Source organism: Heterodontus francisci, chromosome 16 (genome assembly GCF_036365525.1).
Source record: "Heterodontus francisci isolate sHetFra1 chromosome 16, sHetFra1.hap1, whole genome shotgun sequence".
Taxonomy (NCBI): domain Eukaryota; kingdom Metazoa; phylum Chordata; class Chondrichthyes; order Heterodontiformes; family Heterodontidae; genus Heterodontus; species Heterodontus francisci.
The window spans coordinates 99,687,092-99,713,296 of record NC_090386.1 but is presented as its reverse complement, the minus strand read 5'-3'; the positions used below and the strand labels follow the sequence as shown (position 1 = coordinate 99,713,296).

At 45.7% G+C, this 26,205-nt stretch overlaps 1 protein-coding gene across 2 annotated transcripts in view; it reads right to left on the bottom strand.

Moving 5' to 3' along the window:
* Positions 1 to 26,205, bottom strand: part of rbl1 (retinoblastoma-like 1 (p107)) — a 154,275-nt gene that overhangs the window by 89,881 nt on the left and 38,189 nt on the right. For both annotated transcript variants that reach the window (XM_068048717.1, XM_068048716.1), the window contains 4 exons: positions 25,839 to 26,005; positions 17,347 to 17,459; positions 10,399 to 10,502; positions 10,161 to 10,298 (listed from right to left, as the gene is read on the bottom strand). In XM_068048717.1, coding sequence (XP_067904818.1) covers positions 10,161 to 10,298; positions 10,399 to 10,502; positions 17,347 to 17,459; positions 25,839 to 26,005 — 522 coding nt within the window. The remainder of the gene's footprint in view (positions 1 to 10,160; positions 10,299 to 10,398; positions 10,503 to 17,346; positions 17,460 to 25,838; positions 26,006 to 26,205) is intronic.

Sequence of the window (26,205 nt, the reverse complement as noted above, 5' to 3'; positions counted from 1 at the left end):
GCAGAGCCATCCGTGGTGCCACGAACTTGGCTGTTGCTGCGTTCTCAGGGAGGCCATCCCCCCCAAAAGTATTCAAAGTGATAGATCTGTTTGAGAGGGGGATGGCCACAGGGCTTTTTTTGGGGGGGGTTTTCAGTAGATTTGTTGGGAATTTAGAAAAGTGGGAATGGAGGTTAAGGCAGCTGTATGTTCCTCCTGCAGAATGTGGGAAGTAAGGGTCGCCAAGAGTGTCCCTGCTGACTGCATCTGCACCCAACTCCAGCTCCTCGAGAACCGCGTTAGGGAACTGGAGCTGGATGAACTTCGGATCATTCGGGAGGCGGAAGGGGTTATTGAGAGGAGTTATGGGGGGGTAGTCACACCTCAGGTAAAAGAAGTAGGTAGATGGGTTACCGTCAGAGGAAGGAGAGGGAACCAGCAGGCAGTGCAGGGATCCCCTGTGACCGTTTCCCTCAACAACAGGTATATCGTTTTGGATACTGTTGCGGGGGATGACTTACCAGGGGTAAGCAATGGGGTACAGGTCTCTGGCACAGAGTCTGTCCCCATTGCTCAGAAGGGAAGGGGGAAGAGGAGCAGAGCATTAGTCATTGGGGACTCCATAGTTAGGGGAACAGATAGGAGGTTCTGTGGGAACGAGAGAGACTCACGGTTGGTGTGTTGCCTCCCAGGTGCCAGGGTTCGTGATGTCTCAGATCGTGTTTTTGGGATCCTTAAGGGGGAGGGGGAGCAGCCCCAAGTCGTGGTCCACATAGACACCAACAACATAGGTAGAAAGAGAGATGGGGATTTAAGGCAGAAATTCAGGGAGCTAGGGTGGAAGCTTAGAGCGAGAACAAACAGAGTTGTTATCTCTGGGTTGTTGCCCGTGCCACGTGATAGCGAAGCGAGGAATAGGGAGAGAGAGGAGTTGGACACGTGGCTGCAGGGATGGTGTAGGAGGGAGGGTTTTGGTTTCCTGGATAATTGGGGCTCTTTCTGGGGTAGGTGGGACCTCTACAAACAGGATGGTCTTCACCTGAACCAGAGGGGTACCAATATCCTGGGGGGGAGATTTGCTAGTGCTCTTCGGGGGGGTTTAAAATAATTCAGCAGGGGAATGGGAACCTAAATTGTAGGGCCAGTGTACAGGATGTTGAGAGTAGTGAGGTCAGGGATAAGGTTACAAGGACGCAAGAGGAGACTGGCAAGCAAGAACTTGGTTTAAAGTGTGTCTACTTCAACGCCAGGAGCATCCGGAATAAGGTGGGTGAGCTTGCAGCATGGGTTGGTACCTGGGATCTCGATGTAGTGGCCATTTCAGAGACATGGGTAGAGCAGGGGCAGGAATGGATGTTGCAGGTTCCGGGATTTAGATGTTTCAGTAAGAACAGAGAAGATGGTAAAAGAGGAGGGGGTGTGGCATTGTTAATCAAGGAGAGTATTACAGCGGCAGAAAGGACGTTTGAGGACTCGTCTACTGAGGTAGTATGGGCCGAGGTTAGAAACAGGAGAGGAGAGGTCACCCTGTTGGGAGTCTTCTATAGACCTCCGAATAGTTCCAGAGATGTAGAGGAAAGGATAGCGAAGATGATTCTCGACAGGGGCGAGAGTAACAGGGTAGTTGTTATGGGGGACTTTAACTTTCCAAATATTGACTGGAAATACTATAGTTCGGGTACTTTAGATGGGTCAGTTTTTGTGCAGTGTGTGCAGGAGGGTTTTCTGACACAGTATGTAGATAGGCCAACCAGGGGCGATGCCACATTGGATTTGGTACTGGGTAATGAACCCGGCCAGGTGTTAGATTTAGATGTAGGTGAGCACTTTGGTGATAGTGATCACAATTCGGTTAGGTTTACCTTAGCGATGGGCAGGGACAGGTATATACCGCAGGGCAAGAATTATAGCTGGGGGAAAGGAAATTATGATGCGATTAGGCAAGATTTAGGATGCGTAGGATGGGGAAGGAAACTGCAGGGGATGGGCACAATCGAAATGTGGAGCTTATTCAAGGAGCAGCTACTGCGTGTCCTTGATAAGTATGTACCTGTCAGGCAGGGAGGAAGTTGTCGAGCGAGGGAGCCGTGGTTTACTAAAGAAGTTGAAGCGCTTGTCAAAAGGAAGAAGGCGGCTTATGTTAGGATGAGACGTGAAGGCTCAGTTAGGGCGCTTGAGAGTTACAAGCTAGCCAGGAAGGATCTAAAGGGAGAGCTAAGAAGAGCAAGGAGAGGACACGAGAAGTCATTGGCGGATAGGATCAAGGAAAACCCTAAAGCTTTCTATAGGTATATCAGGAATAAAAGAATGACTAGAGTTAGATTAGGGCCAATCAAGGATAGTAGTGGGAAGTTGTGTGTGGAATCAGAGGAGATAGGGGAAGCGTTAAATGAATATTTTTCGTCAGTATTTACAGTAGAGAAAGAAAATGTTGTCGAGGAGAATACTGAGATTCAGACTACTAGGCTAGATGGGATTGAGGTTCACAAGGAGGAGGTGTTAGCAATTTTGGAAAGTGTGAAAATAGATAAGTCCCCTGGGCCAGATGGGATTTATCCTAGGATTCTCTGGGAAGCCAGGGAGGAGATTGCAGAGCCTTTGTCCTTGATCTTTATGTCGTCATTGTCGACAGGAATAGTGCCGGAAGACTGGAGGATAGCAAATGTTGTCCCCTTGTTCAAGAAGGGGAGTAGAGACAGCCCTGGTAATTATAGACCTGTGAGCCTTACTTCGGTTGTGGGTAAAATGTTGGAAAAGGTTATAAGAGACAGGATTTATAATCATCTTGAAAAGAATAAGTTCATTAGCGATAGTCAGCACGGTTTTGTGAAGGGTAGGTCGTGCCTCACAAACCTTATTGAGTTTTTCGAGAAGGTGACCAAACAGGTGGATGTGGGTAAAGCAGTGGATGTGGTATATATGGATTTCAGTAAGGCATTTGATAAGGTTCCCCACGGTAGGCTATTGCAGAAAATACGGAAGTATGGGGTTGAAGGTGATTTAGAGCTTTGGATCAGAAATTGGCTAGCTGAAAGAAGACAGAGGGTGGTAGTTGATGGCAAATGTTCATCCTGGAGTTTAGTTACTAGTGGTGTACCGCAAGGATCTGTTTTGGGGCCACTGCTGTTTGTCATTTTTATAAATGACCTGGAAGAGGGTGTAGAAGGGTGGGTTAGTAAATTTGCGGATGACACGAAGGTCGGTGGAGTTGTGGATAGTGCCGAAGGATGTTGTAGGGTACAGAGGGACATAGATAGGCTGCAGAGCTGGGCTGAGAGATGGCAAATGGAGTTTAATGCGGAAAAGTGGGAGGTGATTCACTTTGGAAGGAGTAACAGGAATGCAGAGTACTGGGCTAATGGGAAGATTCTCGGTAGTGTAGATGAACAGAGAGATCTTGGTGTCCAGGTACATAAATCCCTGAAAGTTGCTACCCAGGTTAATAGGGCTGTTAAGAAGGCATATGGTGTGTTAGCTTTTATTAGTAGGGGGATCGAGTTTCGGAGCCACGAGGTCATGCTGCAGCTGTACAAAACTCTGGTGAGACCGCACCTGGAGTATTGCGTGCAGTTCTGATCACCGCATTATAGGAAGGATGTGGAAGCTTTGGAAAGGGTGCAGAGGAGATTAACTAGGATGTTGCCTGGTATGGAGGGAAGGTCTTACGAGGAAAGGCTGAGGGACTTGAGGTTGTTTTCGTTGGAGAGGAGGAGGAGGAGAGGTGACTTAATAGAGACATATAAGATAATCAGAGGGTTAGATAGGGTGGATAGTGAGAGTCTTTTTCCTCGGATGGTGATGGCAAACACGAGGGGACATAGCTTTAAGTTGAGGGGTGATAGATATAGGACAGATGTTAGAGGTAGTTTCTTTACTCAGAGAGTAGTAGGGGCGTGGAACGCCCTGCCTGCAACAGTAGTAGACTCTCCAACTTCAAGGGCATTTAAGTGGTCATTGGATAGACATATGGATGAAAATGGAATAGTGTAGGTCAGATGGTTTCACAGGTCGGCGCAACATCGAGGGCCGAAGGGCCTGTACTGCGCTGTAATGTTCTAATTAAGGGGACTCCTGCACTACCTGCCTGCGCCTACTACTCCTCCTGGTGGTCACCCATCCCTTTTCTGCCTCTGCAGCCATTACCTGCCGTGTGACCACCTTGCTAAACGTGCTATCCACGACGTCCTCAGCATGGCGGATGCTCCACAGTGAGTCCATCTGCAGCTCCAGCTGCGGAATGCGGTCAGCTAGTAGCTGCAGCTGGACACACTTCCTGCACACATGGTCGCCAGGGACAATGGAAGTGTCCTTGATTTCCCACATAGTGCAGGAGGAGCATGCCACGGGACTGAGCTCTCCTGCTATGACTTAGCCTTAGATTATGCTCCTTAGTTACTCCCTTTAATTTAGAGTACTAATTAGAATAGGGACCTTATTCCACTTCAAACACTACCTACTAAAATCCCTACCTTTATTTTTACTTCAGCTATTGAAAATAGTAAAAAAAGGATAGAAATACCCACTTTTCCTACTTATCAATCAGCTGCCTCCCCTTACAACGCGTCACTTTCTGAAATGTGACGCCAGTTGTGGAGCTCTCTTGCTGTCCCTGTGTGAGTGTGCGAGAATGTTAGATATATCAGGTCCGCCTTGGTCTCGCTCTTTCCCTGATCTCTCGCAGCCTCTTTTAGGCTGCAGGAACTCCCGCTCGCCGGTGCCCGTCTCCCGGCAGGTCCGCCTTGGTCTCTTCCCTGGCCTCTGGCAGCCTCTTTTAAGCCGCTAGAACTCCCGCTCGTCTGTGCCTGCCTCTTCGCAGGTCCTCCTTGGTCTCACAAGTGATGGCGATGCTGGATCAGTGAACTGAGTATGGCACCATGGTACAGCAAGTCATTCAAGCAGGGGAGTAATTAGGAATGTAGTGGTAGTAGCAGATAGCATATTCAGGGGGACAGACACAGTCCTCCGCAGCTGACAGCGAGAGTCCAGACGCTGTGTTGCCTGCCCGGGGCCACGGTTTGGGAGATCTGCTCTGGGTTGGAGAGGAACATGCAGTTGGAAGAGGAGGATCCACTGGTCATGGTCCTTGTCGGTACCAACGACATAGGGAGAACGAGGAAAGAGGTTCTGCTGAGGGAGTATGAGCAGCCAGGGTCTAAATTAATATGCAGAACCTCAAAGGTAATAATCTCTGGATTATTACCTGAGCCACGTGCAAATTGGCATAGGGCAAATAAGATTAGAGAAATGAATGCGTGGCTCAAAGACTGGTGTGGTAGAAGTGGGTTCCGGTTCATGAGGCATTGGTACCTGTACTGGGGAAAGTGGGGGCTGTATTGTCGGGACGGTCTACACCTGAACCGTGCTGGGACCAGTGTTCTAGCGAGCCGCATAACTAGGGAAAGGAGAGGGTTTTAACCTAAATAGCGGGGCCAAGGGATCAAATTTGGGAAGAGGTGGTAAACCAAGGAGTAGAGAGACAAAGCAAGAGAGAAAGGTATTAATATGAGAAATGATAAACAGACGGTGACAGGAAGGGACAGAGAGTGCAAATCTAAGAGTAAATCAGCAGATAAGGATAGAGGTTACAAAAATAAGAACAAAACTAAAGGCTCTGTATCTGAATGCATGTAACATTTGAAACAAAACAGATGAACTGATAGCGCAAACAGAAATAATTAAGTACAAATAGCCATTACAGAGACATGGCTGCAGGATGACAGATTGGGACCTGAATATTGAAGGGTACATGACCTTTAGGAAGGACAGGATGCTAGGAAAAGGTGGAGGGGTGGCTCTGTTAATTAATTATGGTATTAGCACAATATGGCCTAAGTTCAGGAAACCAGGATATAGAAGCAGTTTGGGTAGAGATGAGAAATGATAAAGGCAAGAAGTCACTGTGGGAATGGTGTACAGGCCGCCTAACAGTAACCACATGGTAGGACAGGGTATAAAGGAAGAAATAATGGGTGCTTGTCAGAAAGACTTAGTAGTTGGCAGGAAAAAAGACAGAGGCGCAAGGGGAGAGCCAACTGTGCAACAGCTCCGACAAACAAATTTCTCTGCAGCACCTGTGGAAGAGCCTGTCACTCTAGAATTGGCCTTTATAGCCACTCCAGGCGCTGCTTCACAAACCACTGACCACCTCCAGGCGCGTATCCATTGTCTCTCGAGATAAGGAGGCCCAAAAGAAAAGATGTCAGAAAGATACAGCGATAATCATGGGGGATTTTAATCTACATATAGATTGGAAAAATCAGATGGGCAGAGGCAGCCTAGATGAGGAATTCATAGAATGTTTTGGGGATTGTTTCGTAGAACAGCATGTTCTGGAGCCAACCAGAGAACAATCTATACTAGACCTGGTACAATGCAATGAGATAGGATTAATTAATGACCTCATCGTTGAAAGCGCCTCTTGGCAGCAGCGATCATATGATTGAATTGTACATTCAGTTTGAGCGAGAGAAAAGTGAGTCGAAGACTAGTATTTTAAACTTAAATAAGGGCAAATATGAGGGCATGAAAACAGAGCTAGCTCAAGTGAACTGGCAAATTAAGTTAAGAGATAGGTCAATAGAGACGCAGTAGCAGACATTTAAGGGGAAATTTCAGAATACACAGAATAGATGCATTTCAACGAGAACAAAAAGTTCCAAGGGGAGGACCCACTATCCGTGGTCAACTAGAAAAGTTAAAGATAGTATCAACTAAAAGCATATAATTGTGCAAAGATGGATGGCAGGTCAGAAGATTGGACAGAATATAAAAACAGCAAAGAATGACTAAAAGATTTATAAGGAGCGAAAAACTAGAGTATGAGAAAAAGCTAGCTAGAAATATAAAAACAGATAGTGAGAGTTTCTATAGATATTTAAAAAAGAAAAGTTAACAAAATGAGCATTGGTCCCATAGAAAGCGAGTCTAGGGAATTAATAATGGAAAGTAAGAGATGGAAGATGAATTGAACAGGTATTTTGCATCTGTCTTCACTATAGAGGATACAAGTAACATCCCAGAAATAGCTGTAAATCAGGAAATTGAAGGGAGGGAGGAACTCAAGAAAATTACAATCACCAGGGAAGTGGTACTGAGCAAACTGTTGGAGTTGCGGGCTGACAAGTCCCTGGGTCCTGATGGGTGTTAAAAGAAATGGCTAGTGAGATAGTCCATGCGTTGGTTTTTATTTTCCAAAATTCCCTAGATTCAGGGAAGGTTCTGTTAGATTGGAAAATAGCCAATATAACTCCTTTATTCAAAAAGAGAGGGAGAAAGAAAACAGGAAACTACAGGTCAGTTAGCTTGACATCTGTCACAGGGAAAATAACAGAAGCTATTATTAAAGACATTATAGCAGGGCACTTCGAAAAATTCAAGGGTCAGGCAGAGTCAACATTGTTTGTGAAAGGGAAGTCAGTGGATACACTGTACTTAGATTTCCAGAAGGCATTTGGTAAGGTGCCACATCAAAGATTATTGTGGAAAATAAAAGTTCATGGTGTAGAGGGTAACATATTGGCATGGATAGAAGATTGGCCAGCTAACAGGAAATGAGAGTAGGCATAAATGGATTATTTTCTGGTTGGCAAGATGTAACGAGTGGTGTGCCGCAGGGATCAGTGCTGGGGCCTCAACTTTTTACAATTTATATAAATGACTTGGACGCAGTGACCGAAGGTATGTTTGCTAAATTTGTTGATGACACAAAGATAGGTAGGAAGGTAAGTTGTGAAGGGGACATAAGGAGGCTACAAAGGGACATAGATAGGTTAAGTGAGTGGGCAAAGATCTGGCAAATGAAGTATAATGTAGGAAAATGTGGAATTGTCCACTTTGGCAGGAAGAATAAAAAAGAAGCATATTATCTAAATGGTGAGAGATTGGAGAGCTCTGAGATGCAGAGGGATCTAGATGTCCTCGTGCATGAATCGCAAAAGGTTAGTATGCAGGTACAGCAAGTAATTAGGAAAGCTAATAGAATGTTATCGTTTATTGCAAGGGGAATTGAATATAAAAGTCGGGAGGTTATGCTACAGTTATACAAGGCATTGGTGAGACCACATCTGGAGTACTGTGTACAGTATTTGTCTCCTTATTTAAGGAAGGATGTAAATGCATTGGAAGCAGTTCAGAGGTGTACTAGACTAATACCTGGAATGGGCAGGTTGTCTAATGAGGAAAGATTGGACAGGCTGGGCTTGTATCCATTGGAGTTTAGGAAAGTAAGAGGTGACTTGATTGAAACATATAAGATTCTGAGGGGTCTTGACAAGGTGGATGTGGAAAGGATGTTTCCTCTTGTGGGAGAATCTAGAACTAGGGGGTCACTGTTTAAAAATAACACCCATTTAAGACAGAGACGAGGAGAAATTTTTTCTCTGACGGCTGTGAGTCTTTGGAACTCTCTTCCTCAAAAAGGCGGTGGAAGCAGAGTCTTTGAATATTTTTAAGGCAGAGGTAGATAGATTCTTGATAAGCAAAGTGGTGAAAGGTTATCGGGGGTAGGCGGGAATGTAGAGTTGAGGTTACAATCAGATCAGCCATGATCTTGTTGAATGGCGGAGCAGGCTTGAGTCCAAGTGGCCTACTCCTGCCTCCAAATTCGTATGTAAGGGATGCGGGAGCAGGAAGCTGCTGACAAGAACAACAGTGCTCAAAAATCAGGAATGCTATGCGCTGGTTTGAGTCTTTAAGACACGAAGCTGTAAGACAGAGATGTCAAAAACTGGAAGAAGCTGCTTCTGCACGGGCTCCCCCAGGTCAAGAATTCCTGTGCCCCAAATGTTCAACAGCCTGCGGATACAGAATTGGATGTTTAGCCACCAGCAAGCGTGCCAGCACCCAAACAGCTGAATCTTCCCTTGATCTTCACAAAGATCTTGCCATCGTCAGATCCCTTCTCACCCCACTAAAATTGGACCTCTTCCAATGTAGATGTTCTACTTTATATTGTTTCTTGCTCTTCTCCATTATTAGTCCAAACCTTGTGATATGATAATCACTCTTACCCAAGTGTTCCCCCATTTGGGGCCTGATTTTATCTCCAGGTGGGGCAAGTGGCAAAGATCCTGCTCCATAATGGAAAGAAAAGCTGGGCTAATTCTTTTCTGTCCTATGTTGTGCTAATGGGATAACACAGAAGCTTACCCGTTCAGGCACAAGTTAAAATTGGCATTGGGTTGTGAAGACTTAATCGCGACCTGACATGCTTATATAAAGAGTGATCTCGCTGGCTTGGCTGCGTTTCCTTATGAACTGCTCAGGAGAACAGGTTAAAATCAACGACTGAGGAATCCTGTGCCTCCATGACAGGTATGTAACTCAGTATTTTAAATGCTTTCCTGCATGGGAAGGATTAAAATTGCCCTCCACCTGCCAATATCTGGCTTTAGTAGAGCAACCTCCTTCTATGGCCTCTCTGGAAGGTTCAGACAGAAGTAGTAAAGCAGTGTCACTGAAATGAATGAAGAATAACATAACAGTAACTAGGGCAAGAGGAAATGTTTGCATGCATAAGACTTTTAATACATTATATACAGAATATAAATATATGCATGTATTAATTTAATGTTTGCTGCTGCTGACATTCTGATGCTGTGAGTCAGGCCCCGACATACCAGCTTATAGAATACAAGGCTGCTTTGGCTGACATGTTTGGACACTGAATTATTTCAGGTTGATTCTGCCTTAACCTGAATGGAATACCTTTACTCTATCAAATATCAGAGGTCCGGAGATGGATCAAAAGACACAAGAAATTCTTGCTAGTCGTTATGTAACTGCTCTAACTTCACTAACATCGTGACAGCAAGTTAAGACTCCACTGAGGCTTGCAGAGCATTCAAATTCATCGATCATAATGTCATCTCTTGGTTCACTGTTGGTCCATGTGGGGGGAATGCAATTAAAAATTAAATAATGAAATAAAGCCAATTTACCAAACTATCACCCAGTTACAGTGACAAGGAGCATGTCCCTCAACCATCTCTGAAAGGGTAACAGTGACATTTGAAAGGGGCGGGGTAACTGATGTCCAAAAGTTCTTCACACAAATACTGATCGACCTATAGAATGGACCCTGGTAAAGTAGTGGAAGCAAAACCGCTGAAGCTTTCAAGAGCTGAAACTGGCTAAATGAGCATCTTCATCAATATCTATCTTCGGATCATAAATTGACTTACCTTGTAGAAGTAAAAGGGGCTAAGATTCAGGATGTCGATAATCCATGGGAAAGTGCGCTGGGAACTATAGGAGGAGAGGACTATCTCCAGGCAGCAAGCCATCAGAGAGTGATGGAAAATATCTTGCTCCAGTAACACCTAGAGAATTAAAAACAATTGAATTACAACAGTCTGCACAATGTACTGTGGTACAGAATAGTTTAAGTTTATGACATGCAAAGCTGCACCAGCTACTCACAGTCATATCTTTCCCAGAATTTCGACGACTTTCCTGCACTATCACCGTCTCCAAGATTTTCCAATACAAGATTTCAGCAAGTCGCAGCCGTTTGATGGCAAAATCTGTTTCAAACAATTCAAACACAAAAGGGGATTTCCATAAATCCATTCAGTTTTAGTGAAGACACGGCCACAACATTTTCATTGTGGGCTATCAGAACATTATGGGAGCAGCAACATTTATAAAGGAAAGTTATTAAATCATTCACGAAGCAATAATTAATAAAATATTGACATGGGGAGAGTCATTCATACGAATTACAGTTATTCAATAGAGAGGGTAGAAGGTATTTTAAGAAAACTACTTGCATTATATGGCACCGTATCACATTCAAACGTCTCAGAGCACTTCATATAACTGATTTCTTTTGGAATGGTGATTGCCGATTCATTATGTACTTTTTAGGGGGACCTGGACCGGTTTCTGGCTGGTGCAGGCATCATGCAGGAAGTAGGTACTGATTAACAGGTCATGTGATTTCCTTGACTAGTTTCCATCGGCAAGTGAAATTTTCCAGTCCCTCCCCACTCATCAGCTTGAATTTTTAATCTGTTTTTCACAGGACACTATTTGGCACCTGGGAATAAGCAATTTCTTGACATGATGAATAGGGCGGCACAGTGGCGCAGTGGTTAGCACCGCAGCCTCACAGCTCCAGGGACCCGGGTTCGATTCTGGGTACTGCCTGTGTGGAGTTTGCAAGTTCTCCCTGTGTCTGCGTGGGTTTTCTCCGGGTGCTCCGGTTTCCTCCCACAAGCCAAAAGACTTGCAGGTTGGTAGGTAAATTGGCCATTATAAATTGTCACTAGTATAGGTAGGTGGTAGGGAAATATAGGGACAGGTGGGGATGTTTGGTAGGAATATGGGATTAGTGTAGGATTAGTATAAATGGGTGGTTGATGGTCGGCACAGACTCGGTGGGCCGAAGGGCCTGTTTCAGTGCTGTATCTCTAATCTAATCTAATCTAATCTAACTACATGGGACAGACTGTATGGACCAGCCAGCCTTCTCCAGTCGGAGGCTTTCGTATAGTGTGATGAGTTAATCTGTGCTTTTGAATCTAGGTGGAATTTTGTTTAATTCTCCAAGAGAGCTCACTGTTCTAAATGGACCATGGGATTCTTTTGTAAATTTAATTATTAGTACTTCTGCTCATTAAGATGAGGGACATTATGTTAGTCCTAGGGATTAGAACATTTTACATTTCAGGTCCCCAATATCTGTATGAAGGACAAGTCCAGATCAAGTACAGCACAAAAAGCAAGTTACTGAAGATGCTGAAAATTTGAAATAAAAACTTATAAGGTGGGAACATCTTTCTTCGGTATATACCTGGAGTGATGATCAGAATCAGCAACATTTATACAGAAGAGGCTTCTTCATTCTTCTTTGGCTTCCTTGTCTCGAGAGGCAATGGGTAAGCGCCTGGAAGTGGTCAGTGGCTTGTGAAACAGTGCCTGGAGTGGCTATAAAGGCCAATTCCAGAGTGACAGACTCTTCCACAGGTGCTGCTGATAAAATTGGTTGTCAGGGCTGTTACACAGTTGGCTCTCTCCTTGCGCTTCTGTCTTTTTTCCTGCCAACTGCCAAGTCTCTTCGACTCGCCACACTTTAGCCCCGCCTTTATGGCTGCCTGCAAGCTCTGGCGATCACTGGCAACTGACTCCCATGACTGGTGATCAATGTCACAGGACTTCATGTCGTGTTTGCAGACATCTTTAAAGTGGAGACATGGACGGCCGGTGGGTCTGATACCAGTGACGAGCTCACTGTACAATGTGTCCTTGGGGATCCTGCTATCTTCCATGCGGCTCACATGGCCATGCCATCTCAAGCGCTGTTGGCTCAGTAGGGTGTATATGCTGGGGATGTTGGCCGCCTCGAGGACTTCTGTGTTGGAGATACGGTCCTGCCACCTGATGCCAAGGATTCTCCGGAGGCAGCGAAGATGGAATGAGTTGAGACGTCGCTCTTGGTTGACATACGTTGTCCAGGCCTCGCTGCTGTACAGCAAGGTACTGAGGACACAGGCTTGATACACTCAAACTTTTGTGTTCCGTGTCAGTGTGCCATTTTCCCACTCTCTCTTGGCCAGTCTGGACATAGAAGTGGAAGCCTTTCCTATGTGCTTGTTGATTTCTGCATCGAGAGACAGGTTACTGGTGATAGTTGAGCCTAGGTAGGTGAACTCTTGAACCACTTCCAGAGCGTGGTCGCCGTTATTGATGGATGGAGCATTTCTGACGTCCTGTCCCATGATGTTCGTTTTCTTGAGGCTGATAGTTAGGCCAAATTCATTGCAGGCAGCCGCAATCCTGTCGATGGGTCTCTGCAGACACTCTTCAGTGTGAGATGTTAATGCAGCATCGTCAGCAAAGAGGAGTTCCCTGATGAGGACTTTTCGTACTTTGGTCTTCGCTCTCAAGGTTGAACAACCTGCCACCTGATCTTGTGTGGAGGAAAATTCCTACTTCTGAAGACTTGAACGCATGTGAGAGCAGCAGGGTGAAGATCCCAAACAGTGTAGGTGCGAGAACACAGCCCTGTTTCACGCCACTCAGGATAGGAAAGGGGTCTGATGAGGCGCCGCTATGCTGAATTGTGCCTTTCACATTGTCATGGAATGAGGTGATGATACTTAGTAGCTTTGGTGGACATCCGATCTTTTCTAGTAGTCTGAAGAGACCACGTCTGCTGACAAGCTCAAAGGCTTTGGTGAGATCAATGAAAGCAACGTAGAGGGGCATCTGTTGTTCGCGGCATTTCTCCTGTAGCTGGCGAAGGGAGAACAGCATGTCAATGGTGGATCTCTCTGCTCGAAAGCCACACTGTGCCTCAGGGTAGACACGCTCAGCCAGCTTCTGGAGCCTGTTTAAAGCGACTCGAGCGAAGACTTTCCGCACTATGCTGAGCAGGGAGATTCCACGGTCGTTGTTGCAGTCACTGTTGTTCTTATAGAGGGTGATGATATTGGCATTGCGCATGTCCTGTGGTACTGCTCCCTCATCCCAGCACAGGCAGAGCAGTTTGTAGAGTGCTGAAAGTATAGCAGGCTTGGCACACTTGATTATTTCAGGGGTAATGCCATCTTTCCCGGGGCTTTTTCGTTGGCATCACTGAGTTCCGATTTTGTTGGCTGTACGTCCAGCTCATCCATGACTGGCAGAGCCTGGGCTGCATTGAGGGTGGGATCAGTGACAACATTCTCCCTGCAGTACAGTTCTAGGTAGTGCTCCACCCAGCGGTCCATTTGCTTACGTTGATCAGTGATTGTGTCCCCTGATTTAGATTTGAGGGGGGCGATCCTCTTGATGGTTGGCTCAAAAGCTCTCTTAATGCCATCATACATTCCTCTGATGTTTCCGGTGTCAGAGGCCAGCTGAATATGACTGCATAGGTGTTGCCAGTAGTCATTTGTGCAGCGCCTGGCTGCTCTTTGTGCACGCTTCTGGCTGCTTTAGGTGCTACGGATGTTAACTCGCTGGGGGCTTTCTTGTAGTTCAGCAGTGCAATGCGCTTAGCGGCTATGACAGGTTCCAGCTCTTCAAAGTGAGATTGAAACCAGTCTGCATTCTGCTTCACACGTTTTCCATAGGTGGTCATTGCTGAGTCATAGATGGCGTCTCTGATGTGGACCCACTTGGTCTCTGCATCCCCTGTAGGAGTGTTCTGAAGGGCTTTTTCAAGTGAATTAAGAAACTTTTGTAACACTTGTGGATAAAAAATTCTGCTGGTGTTGATGCGCGGGTGGCCCATCTGCTTGGAGTGATGCAGCTTCTTTGGTTTGAGCGTAACCTTGCTGCACACCAGGGAGTGGTCGGTGTCGCAGTCCGCACTGTGGAAGCTGCGTGTGATTTGAACGCTGTTTAAAGAGGCTCGCCTTGTGACGATGAGGTCCAGCTGGTGCCAACGTGATCTTGGGTGCCTCCAAGAAACCTGGTGACAGGGTTTAGTGTGAAAGAACGAGTTGGTGATGCAGAGGTTATGATAGGTACACAACTCAAGCAGTCTCTGTCCATTCTCATTCATCCTTCCAATGCCATAGCGCCCGAGGCAGGAGGGCCATGAGTCATGGTCGGCCCCAACCCTGGCATTAAAGTCCCCCAGCAGGAACAGATGTTCGGTATTGGGGATGCTACTAATGATATTATGGAGTTCCTCGTAGAACTGGTCTTTAGCTTCAGGTGGGGAGCAGAGTGTTGGAGCATAGATGCTGAGTAGGTGTACTGGACCAGAGGCGGTGAGCAGTCAGATGGACAGTATGCGTTCCGAGCCATTTGAGGGCGGCTGTATCATGCTGAGCAAAGAGTTTCTGACGGCGAAGCCCACTCCATGCTGTCTTGGTTCTTCAGGATCCCTACCCTGCCAGAAGAAGGTGTAGTCTTGCTCTCTTCGAGATCCGCTCGCAGGGAGGCATGTCTCCTGAAGTGTTGCAATGTCCACATTGAGTCTACTGAGCTTGTTGTTAATGATGGTGGTCTTCCGAGAATCGTTGATTTGTGTCAGGTCTTCCGACAGGCCAGGAAACATAGTTTGGGCGTTTCAGCTTGCGAAACGAAGAGCTGGTACCTTCTTTCCTTTTTTTGTCGTGCTGTTTGGTACGGTGTTGCAGTTTACTTTTCGGGCAATGACCCTGAGCTCCAAGTACCCATTGAAGCAGGTGGACTGTGGCGGGACAAAACCTTACTGACTGGGGGCTGCCCAGTTTGAGGCGGGCGATGGCTGTCCAGTGAGATGCGATGACCTCTCCAACCGACAAAGGCAATCTGTGGCGCCCAATCTCTACGCCAATTGAGCTGGACTTATAACCCGTAACTGTTGCCTTCCGTGTTGTTTTGGTCGCTGTGAGGCGACTATGGAGTGACCTCTCCATGGCGCATGCCTGGACAGATGTATGGAGGTTGTGAGTTGCCCAAGCGTCAAAACCCCCCTCTTGGCCTTCCTGGTGGGCTCCAAAGGAGTGCAGAGCATGATGTTTGGCACCGGTATGGCTGCAGGAACTGCCGGAAACATGCCAAAGGTGACACATGACCGCCTTCGGGGTTCCGCTCCAGATTTTCTGTTCGGGTTTACTCCCAGCCTTGGTCCCTCCCGAGACGCCCACAAGGCAGTGGGGCTGTTTGGGCCCCTGTTCAGGGATAGGTGGATGCCTGTGGGAAGAGATGGGGTGAAGGGGGTTGCGGGGAGGGGGTGCGAGGGGGAGAGGTGCGGTGGGAAGAGTTGGAGGGAAGGGGGTGCAAGGGGGGGGCTGGGAAGGGGGCTGCAGGGAAGTAGGGGAGGGGGTGCGAGGGGGGTGATCTGGGAGGGGTGAGCTGGGAAGGGGGAGCGGGGGGGGTGTGGAGGAAGTGGGTGCAGGTAATAAAACATTTCAACAGCTCCCACCATTGTCCTCTAGTGATCTGAATGCTGGTGGGGTACCTTCATTAATTGGTTCGTAGTAATGCACTTAAAAAAGGAGCTCATCAGGTAAATCAGGCTCTCGGTGAACCTGTTCGCTTCCATCTGCATCCTCTTCGTCAACAAGTGGATTGCGACTCTGGCGAGCAGGCCAGCCCACAGCCTGCACGGCCTCCTCGATATCAGCGTCCCTCAGTGTACAGCATGGAAGGAGACCTTGCCTTTGTTGTATCTGACTTCGTTCAGGTACTCTGATGCAGCGCATCTGCAGCGCACTGATGGCGAATTTCTGCTGGTACTGGCGCTCGAAGCTGTCACTCACCTCCCGGAGGACACGGTGTGCTTTCTTGGCGGCATTAAAATGTCAATTATGGCTGTCCCTTAAGTCAGGGGTCTGAACAGAACATGGCAGAGCACCGGCTTTTTAAACAGCTTTGAATTCATTTTCCCTCAATCTTTGCCCCTTGTGTCCCAAAGCTAGTGATTCATACTGAGATTTAGTTTTGCACACTTGCAGCCCTCATGTCTGATAGTCTTTTCAAATAAAGGACTCGTGGAAATGCTTAGGACAGGCAATTCACAGGCTGGCGAGCAGAGAAGCCCTGCCAGTGAATCCTTGTAGTTTTACAAATCAGGAAGATACATTTTATGCAGATGTTACTCGCTCGAATTGCACATGGATAATAAGCAATAAAAACAGAAAATGCTGGAAATCCTCAGCAGGTCTGGCAGCATCTGTGGAGAGAAAAATGGAGTTAATGTTTCAGGTCGATGACCTTTCTGATGACTGTTCTGTTTCACTAGGTTAGAACCTATTACATTTCTAATTTTTCTCAGTTCTGATGAAAGGTCACAGACCTGAACTGTTAACTCTGTTCCTTTCTCCACAGATGCTGCCAGACCTGGTAAGTATTTCCAGCATTTTCTGTTTTCATTTCAGATTTCCAGCATCCGCAGTATTTTGCTTTTATATGGATTATACGATTGGAGCAGGTGCTGCTCGTCCACATAACATGACACAGCGTTAATAGAACTTAAATGACCTTTAAAAGAAAAACCTTTCATGGTCACCAAAGCTTACATATCTAGGTGAGAAGGTTTGTTTGTCACACAGCACTCAATTTATTCTACATATACAACATAAGGCTAAAAAGTATAATATAGCGTTGATGGAGGTGCTGTACACTGCTGCCACTTTAGTGAAATTTGCCATGGTGGACAATTTTTACTGGATAATGTAAATGTTGCTAGGGTGCAGTTGTTGCTCGAGATCCTTTTCAGACTTAATTCCTGACATTAATTCTGCTGGTGCGGCAAGGTGCCAAACAAAGCTTCCCCATAGAAAGGAACAGACCCAAAGCAGTGCCTGTATGAGAACTTCCCAGCAACTGGTTTCCAGGCAGCACTATTGTGATTTGGAGGTTTGTCCATAGATGGCGCAGTAATACCCAATCAAGGCTTCAGTCAAAGAAGAATACAAAAGCTATTAGCTTTGCTGAGCTTCTCACCTATATGAGAACCGGCCTGATTTTCTGTTGGCTGGGTGTAGTGCTGGCAGAAAGTCTCGCCCATCTCTTTCACTCGGGCCATTACAGCTTCTATTGGGTTCCGCGAACAGGAGCTGAAATCAGTGAACAAAGCTTTATAATCATAAACTGGTATAAACATGAATTACAGTAGAACTTGAAAAAAGACTGCAATTAAACCAAGAAATGTTACATTGCACAAGATATGTGTTTATCCACATTTTACTATACATTATAAAATCCAACAGTTTTTCACAAAAAAGCTCCAGACACTGCACCAGTTTTGTTTACAAGTTTCACTCCATATTTAATAGGTGCAAAAATATATATGTGATGGCAAAGTGGGTTAGCCGATGGTCTTCCAAGTCTGGAAGCCTCTTCTGTTTGTATGGCTACTACAAGAAATAAGTTTGGGTAATCTCAATCCAATCCTAGTGGCCATGGGTCCAATGCACAAACTGACCCTAATGTGGCATTAATTTGTAGTCTCACACTGTGAAGCCACACAATGGCTAGCACAATGGATAGACCATATCTCAACTAAGGCTGAGGTTGCAGTACATTGTTAAAACAGAATAGAAGGAGCTTTATTTTGGATTTAACTGGTTATGTACTTGACCTCAGCACTTGATGCTGATTCCAATCCTTTTTTCTCTCCTCCCCAATTTGGGTGCACTTCCAGTGGGGTTTGACTTCTGCCTGGGTTAGACATGTCTCAGTGATCCCGAACAACGCCTGGATCGCTTACATATGGCAGACGGGTTCCTTTGTCTCTGCCCAAAAGCTGGACGGGGTGGAAAGCTGCTGCAGCAGATCCCTGGGCCTGTATACCGCCCCAGTTATGAAAGCAAATTTTGCTCCAATCTCTGAACTCTTGATGCAGAATTCCAAAACTAAAATGGTACGACAGCAGGGACACAGCAGAGAATGCCCACAAGTTGTTTTTCACCTCCAGATCCACCAAGAAGATTCAGTGTAGAGAGAAGGTCTGTAATCACAAAACCTCGGCACGAGTGTCTAAAATAGGAGACTCAGCAGTACCATCTCTCCCCTTGAATACAACATTTCAACCAGAAAGTTAAAAACTCTTTTATAAGGTAAGAAAGTCGGCATCTATGTGGCATTGGCATATATAAACAATAATCAATTTTGATTATTCCCAGGATGAATTCTGTAGGACTGGAAAAAAGTTCTGTTCTTCTCTCTGACAGGGGATTTGTTTGTCTCTCTTCTCTTCTTCACATTCATTGCTTTCTGTTTCCAACTCCGTGCTGCTTGATCTGTCAAATTTCGAGCATTTTCTATTCTTATTTCAGATTTCCAACATCTGTAGTATTTTGCTTTTGTTCCTGTAAGTTTTGTTTTCTGTAATTTGTTCACGGGATGTGGGAGTCACTGGGAAGGCCAGCATTTACTGCCCATCCCCTTTTGCCCAAGCAGGTGATAGTGAGCCGACATCTTGAACCACTGCACTCCATGTGGCGTAGGTCCGCCCACAGCGATGTTAGGTAGGGAGTTCCAGAATTTTGATCCAGCAACGATGAAGGAACGGTGATATATTTCTAGGTCAGGATGATGTGTAACATGGAGGGGAACTTGCAGGTGGTGGTGTTCCCATGTGCCTGCTGTGCTTGCCCATCTGGTAGAGAAAGGTCGCAGGTTTGGGAGGTGCTGTTGAAGTAGCCATGGCATGTTGCTGCAGTTCATCTTGTAGATAGTATACACTGCTGCCACTGTGTGCAGATGGTGGAGGGAGTGAATGGTTAAAGTGGTAGATGGGGTGTCAATCAATCGGCCTTCTTTGTCCTGGATGATGATGAGCTTGAGTGTTGTTGGAGCTGCACTCATCCAAGCATGTGGAGAGTATTCCATCACACTCCTGTTGTGTCTTGTAGATGGTGGAAAGGCTTTGGGGAGACAGGAGGCAAGTTACTCACAGAAGAATAACCAGCCTCTGATCTGCTCTTGTAGCCATAGTATTTATGTGACTGGTCCAGTTAAGTTTCTGGTTGATGGGAAGCCTCAGGATGTTGATGGTGGGGGATTAGGCAAATGTAATGTCAAAGGGAAGTGGTTAGACTTTCTCTTCTTGGAAATGGCCACTGCCTGGCACTGGTGTGGCATTAATATTACTTGCCACTTATCAGTCCAAGCCGGAATGATGTCCAGGTTTTGCGGGCACCGACTGCTTCATTACCTGAGGTGCTGTGAATGGAACTGGACATTGTGCAATCATCAGTGAACATCCCCACATCTGGCCTTATGATGAAGGGAAGGTCATTGATGAAGCAGCTGAATTGGGGGAGGCCGATTTCAATCTGATAAAACAGGATCTGGCCAAAGTGGACTGGGAGCAGCTACTTGTAAGAAAGTCTACATCAGATCAGTGGGAGTCATTCAAAAAGGAAATAGTGAGAGTTCAGAGCCAACATGTACCATTAAGGTGAAGGGTATGACCAATAAGTCCAGGGAACCCTGGATGTCAAGGGATATAGAGGATTGGATCAGTATAAAAAAAGGAGGGTGATGGCAGATTCAGAGTGCTGTAAACGGTGGAGGAGTATAGAAAGTGTAGGGGGGTACTTAAAAAAGTAATTAGGAGAGTGAAGAGGGGACATGAAAAAACACTGGCAGGCAAGACAAAGGAAAATCCTAAGGCATGTTATAAGTATATTAAGGGCAAGAGGATAACCAGGGAACGAGTAGGGCCCATTAGGGACCAAAGTGGCAATCTGTGTGTGGAGCCGGAGGACATAGGTGAGGTTTTAAATGATTACTTTTCATCTGTGTTCACTATGGAGAAGGACGATGTAGGTGTAGAGATCAGGGAGGGGGATTGTAATATACTTGAACCTATTAGCATTGAAAGGGAGGAAGTATTAGATGCGTTAGCGGGCTTAAAAGCAGATAAATCCCCAGGCCCAGATGAGATGTATCCCAGGCTGTTATGTGAGGCAAGGGAGGAGATTGCAGGGCCTCTGACACAAATTTTCAAATCCTGTCTAGCCACAAGAGAGGTACCAAAGGACTGGAGGACAGCAAATGTGGCACCATTATTTAAGATGGGTAGCAGGGATAAACCAGGTAATTACAGGCGAACATCAGTGGTAGGGAAAATATTGGGAAAAATTCTGACGGACAGGATTAATCGCCACTTGGAGAGGCAGGTATTAATCAGGGATAGTCAGCATGGCTTTGTCAGGGGGAGATCATGTCTGACTAACCTGATTGAATTTTTTGAGGAGGTGACGAGATGTGTAGATGAGGGTAAAGCAGTTGATGTAGTCTACATGGACTTCAGGAAGGCTTTTGATAAGGTCCCACATGGGAGATTGGTTAAGAAGGCAGGAGCCCATGGGATCCAGGGCAATTTGGCAAATTAGATCCAAAATTGGCTGAGTGGCATGAGGCAGAGGGTGATGGTCGAGGGTTGTTTTTGCGAGTGGAAGCCTGTGACCAGTGGTGTACCACAGGGATCAGTGCTGGGACCCTTGCTGTTTGTAGTGTACATTAATGACTTAGATGTGAATATAGGAGGTATGATAAGTAAGTTTGCAGATGATACGAAAATTGGTGGTGTCGTAAATAGTGAGGATGAAAGCCTTAGATTACAGAAAGATATGGATGGGTTGGTAAGATGGGCGGAGCTGTGGCAAATGGAATTTAATCCCGAGAAGTGTGAGGTGATGCATTTTGGGAGGACTAACAAGACAAGGGAATATACAACGGATGGTAGGACCCTAGGAAGTACAGAGGGTCAGAGGGACCTTGGTGTACTTGTCCAAAGATCACTGAAGGCAGCTAGATAAGGTGGTTAGGAAAGCAAATGGGATACTTGCCTTTATTAGCCGAGGCATAGAATATAAGAGCGGGGAGGTTATGATGGAGCTGTATAAAACGCTAGTTAGGCCACAGCTGGAGTATTGTGTACAGTTCTGGGCACCACATTATAGGAAGGATGTGACTGCACTGGAGAGGGTGCAGAGGAGATTCACCAGGATGTTGCCTGGGCTGGAGGATTTCAGCTATGAAGAGAGACTGAAAAGGCTGGGGTTGTTTTCCTTACTGCAGAGAAGGCTGAGGGGAGATATGATTGAGGTATACAAAATTATGAGGGGCATTGATAGGTTAGATAGGAAGAAACTGTTCCTCTTAGCGGGGGGGGTCAATAACCTATGCAGGGGGCACAGATTTAAGATAAGGGGCAGGAGGTTTAGAGGGGATTTGAGGAAAAATATTTTCACCCAGAGGGTGGTTGGAATCTGGAACGCACGGCCTGAAGAGGTGGTAGAGGCAGGAACCCTCACAACATTTAAATATTTAGATGAGCACTTGAAACGCCTTAGCATACAAGGCTACAGGCCAAGAGCTGGAAAATGGGATTAGAATAGTTAGGTGCTTGATGGCTGGCACAGACACGATGGGCCGAAGGGCCTGTTTCTATGCTGTATAACTCTATGACTCTAAGATGGTTGGGCCTAGGACACTACTCTGAGGAACTCCTATACAGCGACAGACTGGGCTGAAATGATTGGCTTTCTACAACCTACAACTATCTTCCTTTATGCTAGGTATGACTCCAACCAGTGGAGATCTTTCCCCTTGATTCCTATTGACTTGAATTTTGCTAAGGTTCCTTGAAGCCACACACTATCAATTTCTGTCTTGATTTCACTCACTTCACCTCTGGAATTCAGCTTTTTTAATCGATGTTTGGACCAAGGCTTTAAGAAAGGGAGGAACTTAGAACAATTATCATCACTGGGGAAAAGGTACTGAGCAAACTATTGGGGTTGAAGGCATACAGGTCCCCAGAGCCAGATGGCCTACTTCCTAGGGTCTTAAAGGAAGTGGCAGTGGATTGGAAAAAGGCTAATGTAACGTCCTTATTCAAAAAGGGAGGGAGGCATAAAGTAGGAAACTATAGACCGGTTAGTTTAGCATCTGCCGTTGGGAAATTGTTAGAATCCATTATTAAGGAAGTAATAACAGGACATTTAGAAAGTCAAAACGCAATCCATCAGAGTCAGCATGGTTTTATGAAGGGTGAATTGTGTTTGACTAATTTGCTAGAGTTCTTCAAAGCTGTTGAAAGCAAAGTGGTTAATGGAGATCCTGTAGATGTCGTTTATCTGGACTTCCAGAAGGCATTTGATAAGGTGCCGCACAAAAAGTTAAGTTCACATGGGGTTAGGGGCAATTTATTAGCCTGGATAGAGGATTGGCTAACCAACAGAAAACAGAGTGTGGGGATAAATGGGTCTTTTCCTGGTTGGCAAGATGTAACTAGTGAGGTGCCACAGGGTTCAGTCCTCGGGCCCCAACTATTTACAATCTATATAAGTGACTTGGATGCAGGGATAGAAGGTACTATAGCCAAATTTGCAGATGACACTAAAATAGGTGGGACAGTAAGTTGCAATAAAGAAATAAAAAATCTATAAATGGATATGGTTAGATTAGATAAATGGGCCAAAATCTGGCAGATGGATTTTAACGTGGATAAGTGTAAGGTTATCCATTTTGGTCGGAAGAATAGAAAGGCAAATTATTGTCTAAATGGAGAGAAACTTCAGAGTGCTTCGGTGCAGAGGGATCTGGGTGTCCTTGTGCATGAATCGCAGAAAACTAGTTTGCAGGTACAGCAGGTGATAAGGAAGGCAAATGGAATTTTGGCATTTATTGCTAAAGGAATAGAGTATAAAAGTAGGGAAGTGTTGCTGCAACTGTACAAGGCATTAGTGAGGCCTCATCTGGAGTATTGCGTACAGTTATGGTCCCCTTACTTGAGAAAGGATGTAGTTGCATTGGAGGCAGTTCAGAGGAGGTTCACTAGATTGATTCCAGAGATGAGGGCTTGTATTATGAAGAGAGATTGAGCAGTTTAGGCCTTTACTCTCTGGAGTTTAGAAGAATGAGAGGAGATCTAATTGAGGTATATAAGATGAATAAGGGGATTGACAAAGTAGACGTAGAGAGGATGTTTCCTCTTGTGGGGCAATCTAGAACGAGAAGTCATAGTTTTAGGATTAGGGGTAGCAGATTTAAAACAGAGATGAGGAGAAATTACTTCTCTCAAAGGGTCGTGAATCTGTGGAATTTACTACCCCAGAGTGCGGTGGATGCCAGGACATTGGGTAAATTTGAGGAGATAGACAGATTTTTAATTAGAAATGGGTTGAAGGGTTATGGAGAACGGGCAGGAAAGTGGAGTTGAGGCTGAGATGAGATCAGCCATGATCGTACTGAATGGCGGAGCAGGCTCGAGGGGCTGAATTGCCTACTCCTGCTCCTAGTTCTTATGTTCTTAATGAGGTCTGAATCTGAGTGGTCTTGGCAGAACCTAAACTGAGCATCAGTGAGTAGGTTATTGGTGAGTTAGTGTCACTTGATAGCACTGTCAACGACACCATCCATTACTTTGCCGATAAATGAGAGTAGGCTAATTGGCGGTAATTAGCCAGATTGGATATGTCCTTTATTTTTAATGGACAGGACCTACCTGGGCAATTTTTCACATTGTTGGGTAGATGCCCAGTGTTGTTTCTGCACTGGAGCAGCTTGGCTAGAGGTGTGGCTAGCTTTGGAGCACACGTGTTCAGTATTACAGTCAGGGTGTTGAGGGGACCCATAGCCTTTGCTGTATCCAGTGCAATCAACCATTTCTTGATATCACATGGAGTGAATCAAATTGGCTGACGACTGGCTTCTGTGATACTGGAGCCTCAGGAGGAGGCTGAGATGGATCATCCATTCGGCACTTCTGGCTGAAGATGGCTGCAGATTCGGCAGTCTTGTCTTTTGCACTTACATGCTGGGCTCCCCCATCATTGAGGATGGGATGTTCATGTAACCTTCTCCTTTGGTAGCTGTTTAATTATTTATCACCATGCACAACTGGATGTGGCGGGACTGCAAAGGTTTGGTCGGATCCATTGTTTGTGGGATGGCTTAGCTCTGTCTATAGCATGCTGGTTCCACTGTTTACCCTGCATGTAGCCCCGAGTTGTAGCTTTACCAGGTTGGCACTTCATTTTTAGGTTTGTCTGGTGCTGCTCCTGGCATGTTCTTTTACACTCCTCATTGAACCAGATTTGATCCCCTGAGATGATCGTAACGGTACAGTGAGGGATATAGAATCATAGAAAAATGACGGCACAGAAGGAAGCCATTCAGCCCATCGTGTCTGCGCTGGCCGAAAAAACTAGCCGCCCAATCTAATTCCACCTTCCAGCAACTGGTCTGTAGCCTTACAGGTTACAGCACTTCTGATGCATTTCCAGGTACCTTTTAGGCGATGAGGTTACAGATTGTGGAGGAATACAATTCTGCTGCTGCTGATAACCCACAGTGTCTCATGGATGCCCAGTTTTGAGCTGCTAGATCTGTTCTGATCTATCTCATTTAATAGAGCATTAATGCCACACAACCCACTGTAAATACTGAAGCTCCCAGGGTTACTCCCTGCCAACTGTAAACCACTGTGCTGCCACTTCACATATGTCTGTCCTGGCAGTGAGACAGGATATACCCAGGGATGGTGTTGGAGGAATCTGGAACATTGGCTATAAGATATAATTCGGTGAATATGACTATGTCAGATTGGTAGCTTGACTGGTCTGTGGGGCAGCTCTCTCAATTTTGGCACAAGTCCACAGATAGCAGGAGGACTTTGCAGAGTTGACTGGACTAAGTGCACCTTTGTTGTATCCAATGCCTAGGTCAATGTCAGGTTGTATGTTTGGTTTTATTACTTCTTTTGTAGCGGTTTGATGCAACTGTTAAGAGTCAACCACATTCCTGTGCGTCTGGAGTCACATATAGGCCAAACTGGGTAAGGACGGCAGAGTTCCTTCCCTAAAAAGGGCACTATTTAACCTTTTGGGTTTTTACGATAACCCTGTAAGAGCATTACTGACACTAGCTTTATATTGAATTAAGCAAATTCCTCAGCTTTGTGCTGAGATTTGAACTTATGTCTCCAGATCATTAGTGCAGGATTACTAGACCTGGAGTCAATGTTGAGGATTCCCAGGGCCACTCCCTCTCGTAGAAACATTAACAAAATTTCAATGCCTCTGGGAACTAGAGACAAGCAACAAATTTCCCAGCGTCATCCATATCAGAACAACAAATAATTTTTAAAAACTCATTCCTGTCTCCCAAATCCCGACCACCTTTTCCATTTTTCTCTCCAGACTATATAACAGGTGCGGCCATGAACAGCAATCAATCTGCTTCCTTTGTCTCTCTGCCAATACTGCTCGGAGACTAACTGTTAGGGCAGCTTGATGATGACTCTTCTCAGGGTTCTTTTCTCTCTACCACTCAGGAAGTACTGGACTCTAACTGGCAACTCCCAACAGCCAAAATCAAAAAATCAAATGGAGGAAAATAGAATGAATCTTGTCTATTTGTAGTGTGGTGACACAATGCACAAAGCCACTAATGTGGGTAAAAAATGCTTTGCATACTTGAAAAGCTGCAGCAGATGCTCGCTGGGAGTATTCTTGAGCCCCATAACCATGGTTTGTAAACGACTAACACTCTGCGTGGCCGAGGATACCGGTGTTACAACTGGCTCCTTCTCTTTCAGGTACCGTCTTCCTGTCAATGGTGTTGAAGGTGCTAAAGACTTTGTCTGCGAAAACATCATGAGCAGGGTTTAGTATTTAATCTCCCTTACTCAAAATACTCAAGATATATGCCAGCAATATCTCAAAGCACCAACCAAAGGTTATAGGCTAGCCTTGAGGTTTTGGGTATAGGACCTCAGATGGTCACAAGTAGACAGGACCTCAGTTTAACATTTCATTTGCCAATTCTGCACTCCCTTGGTAA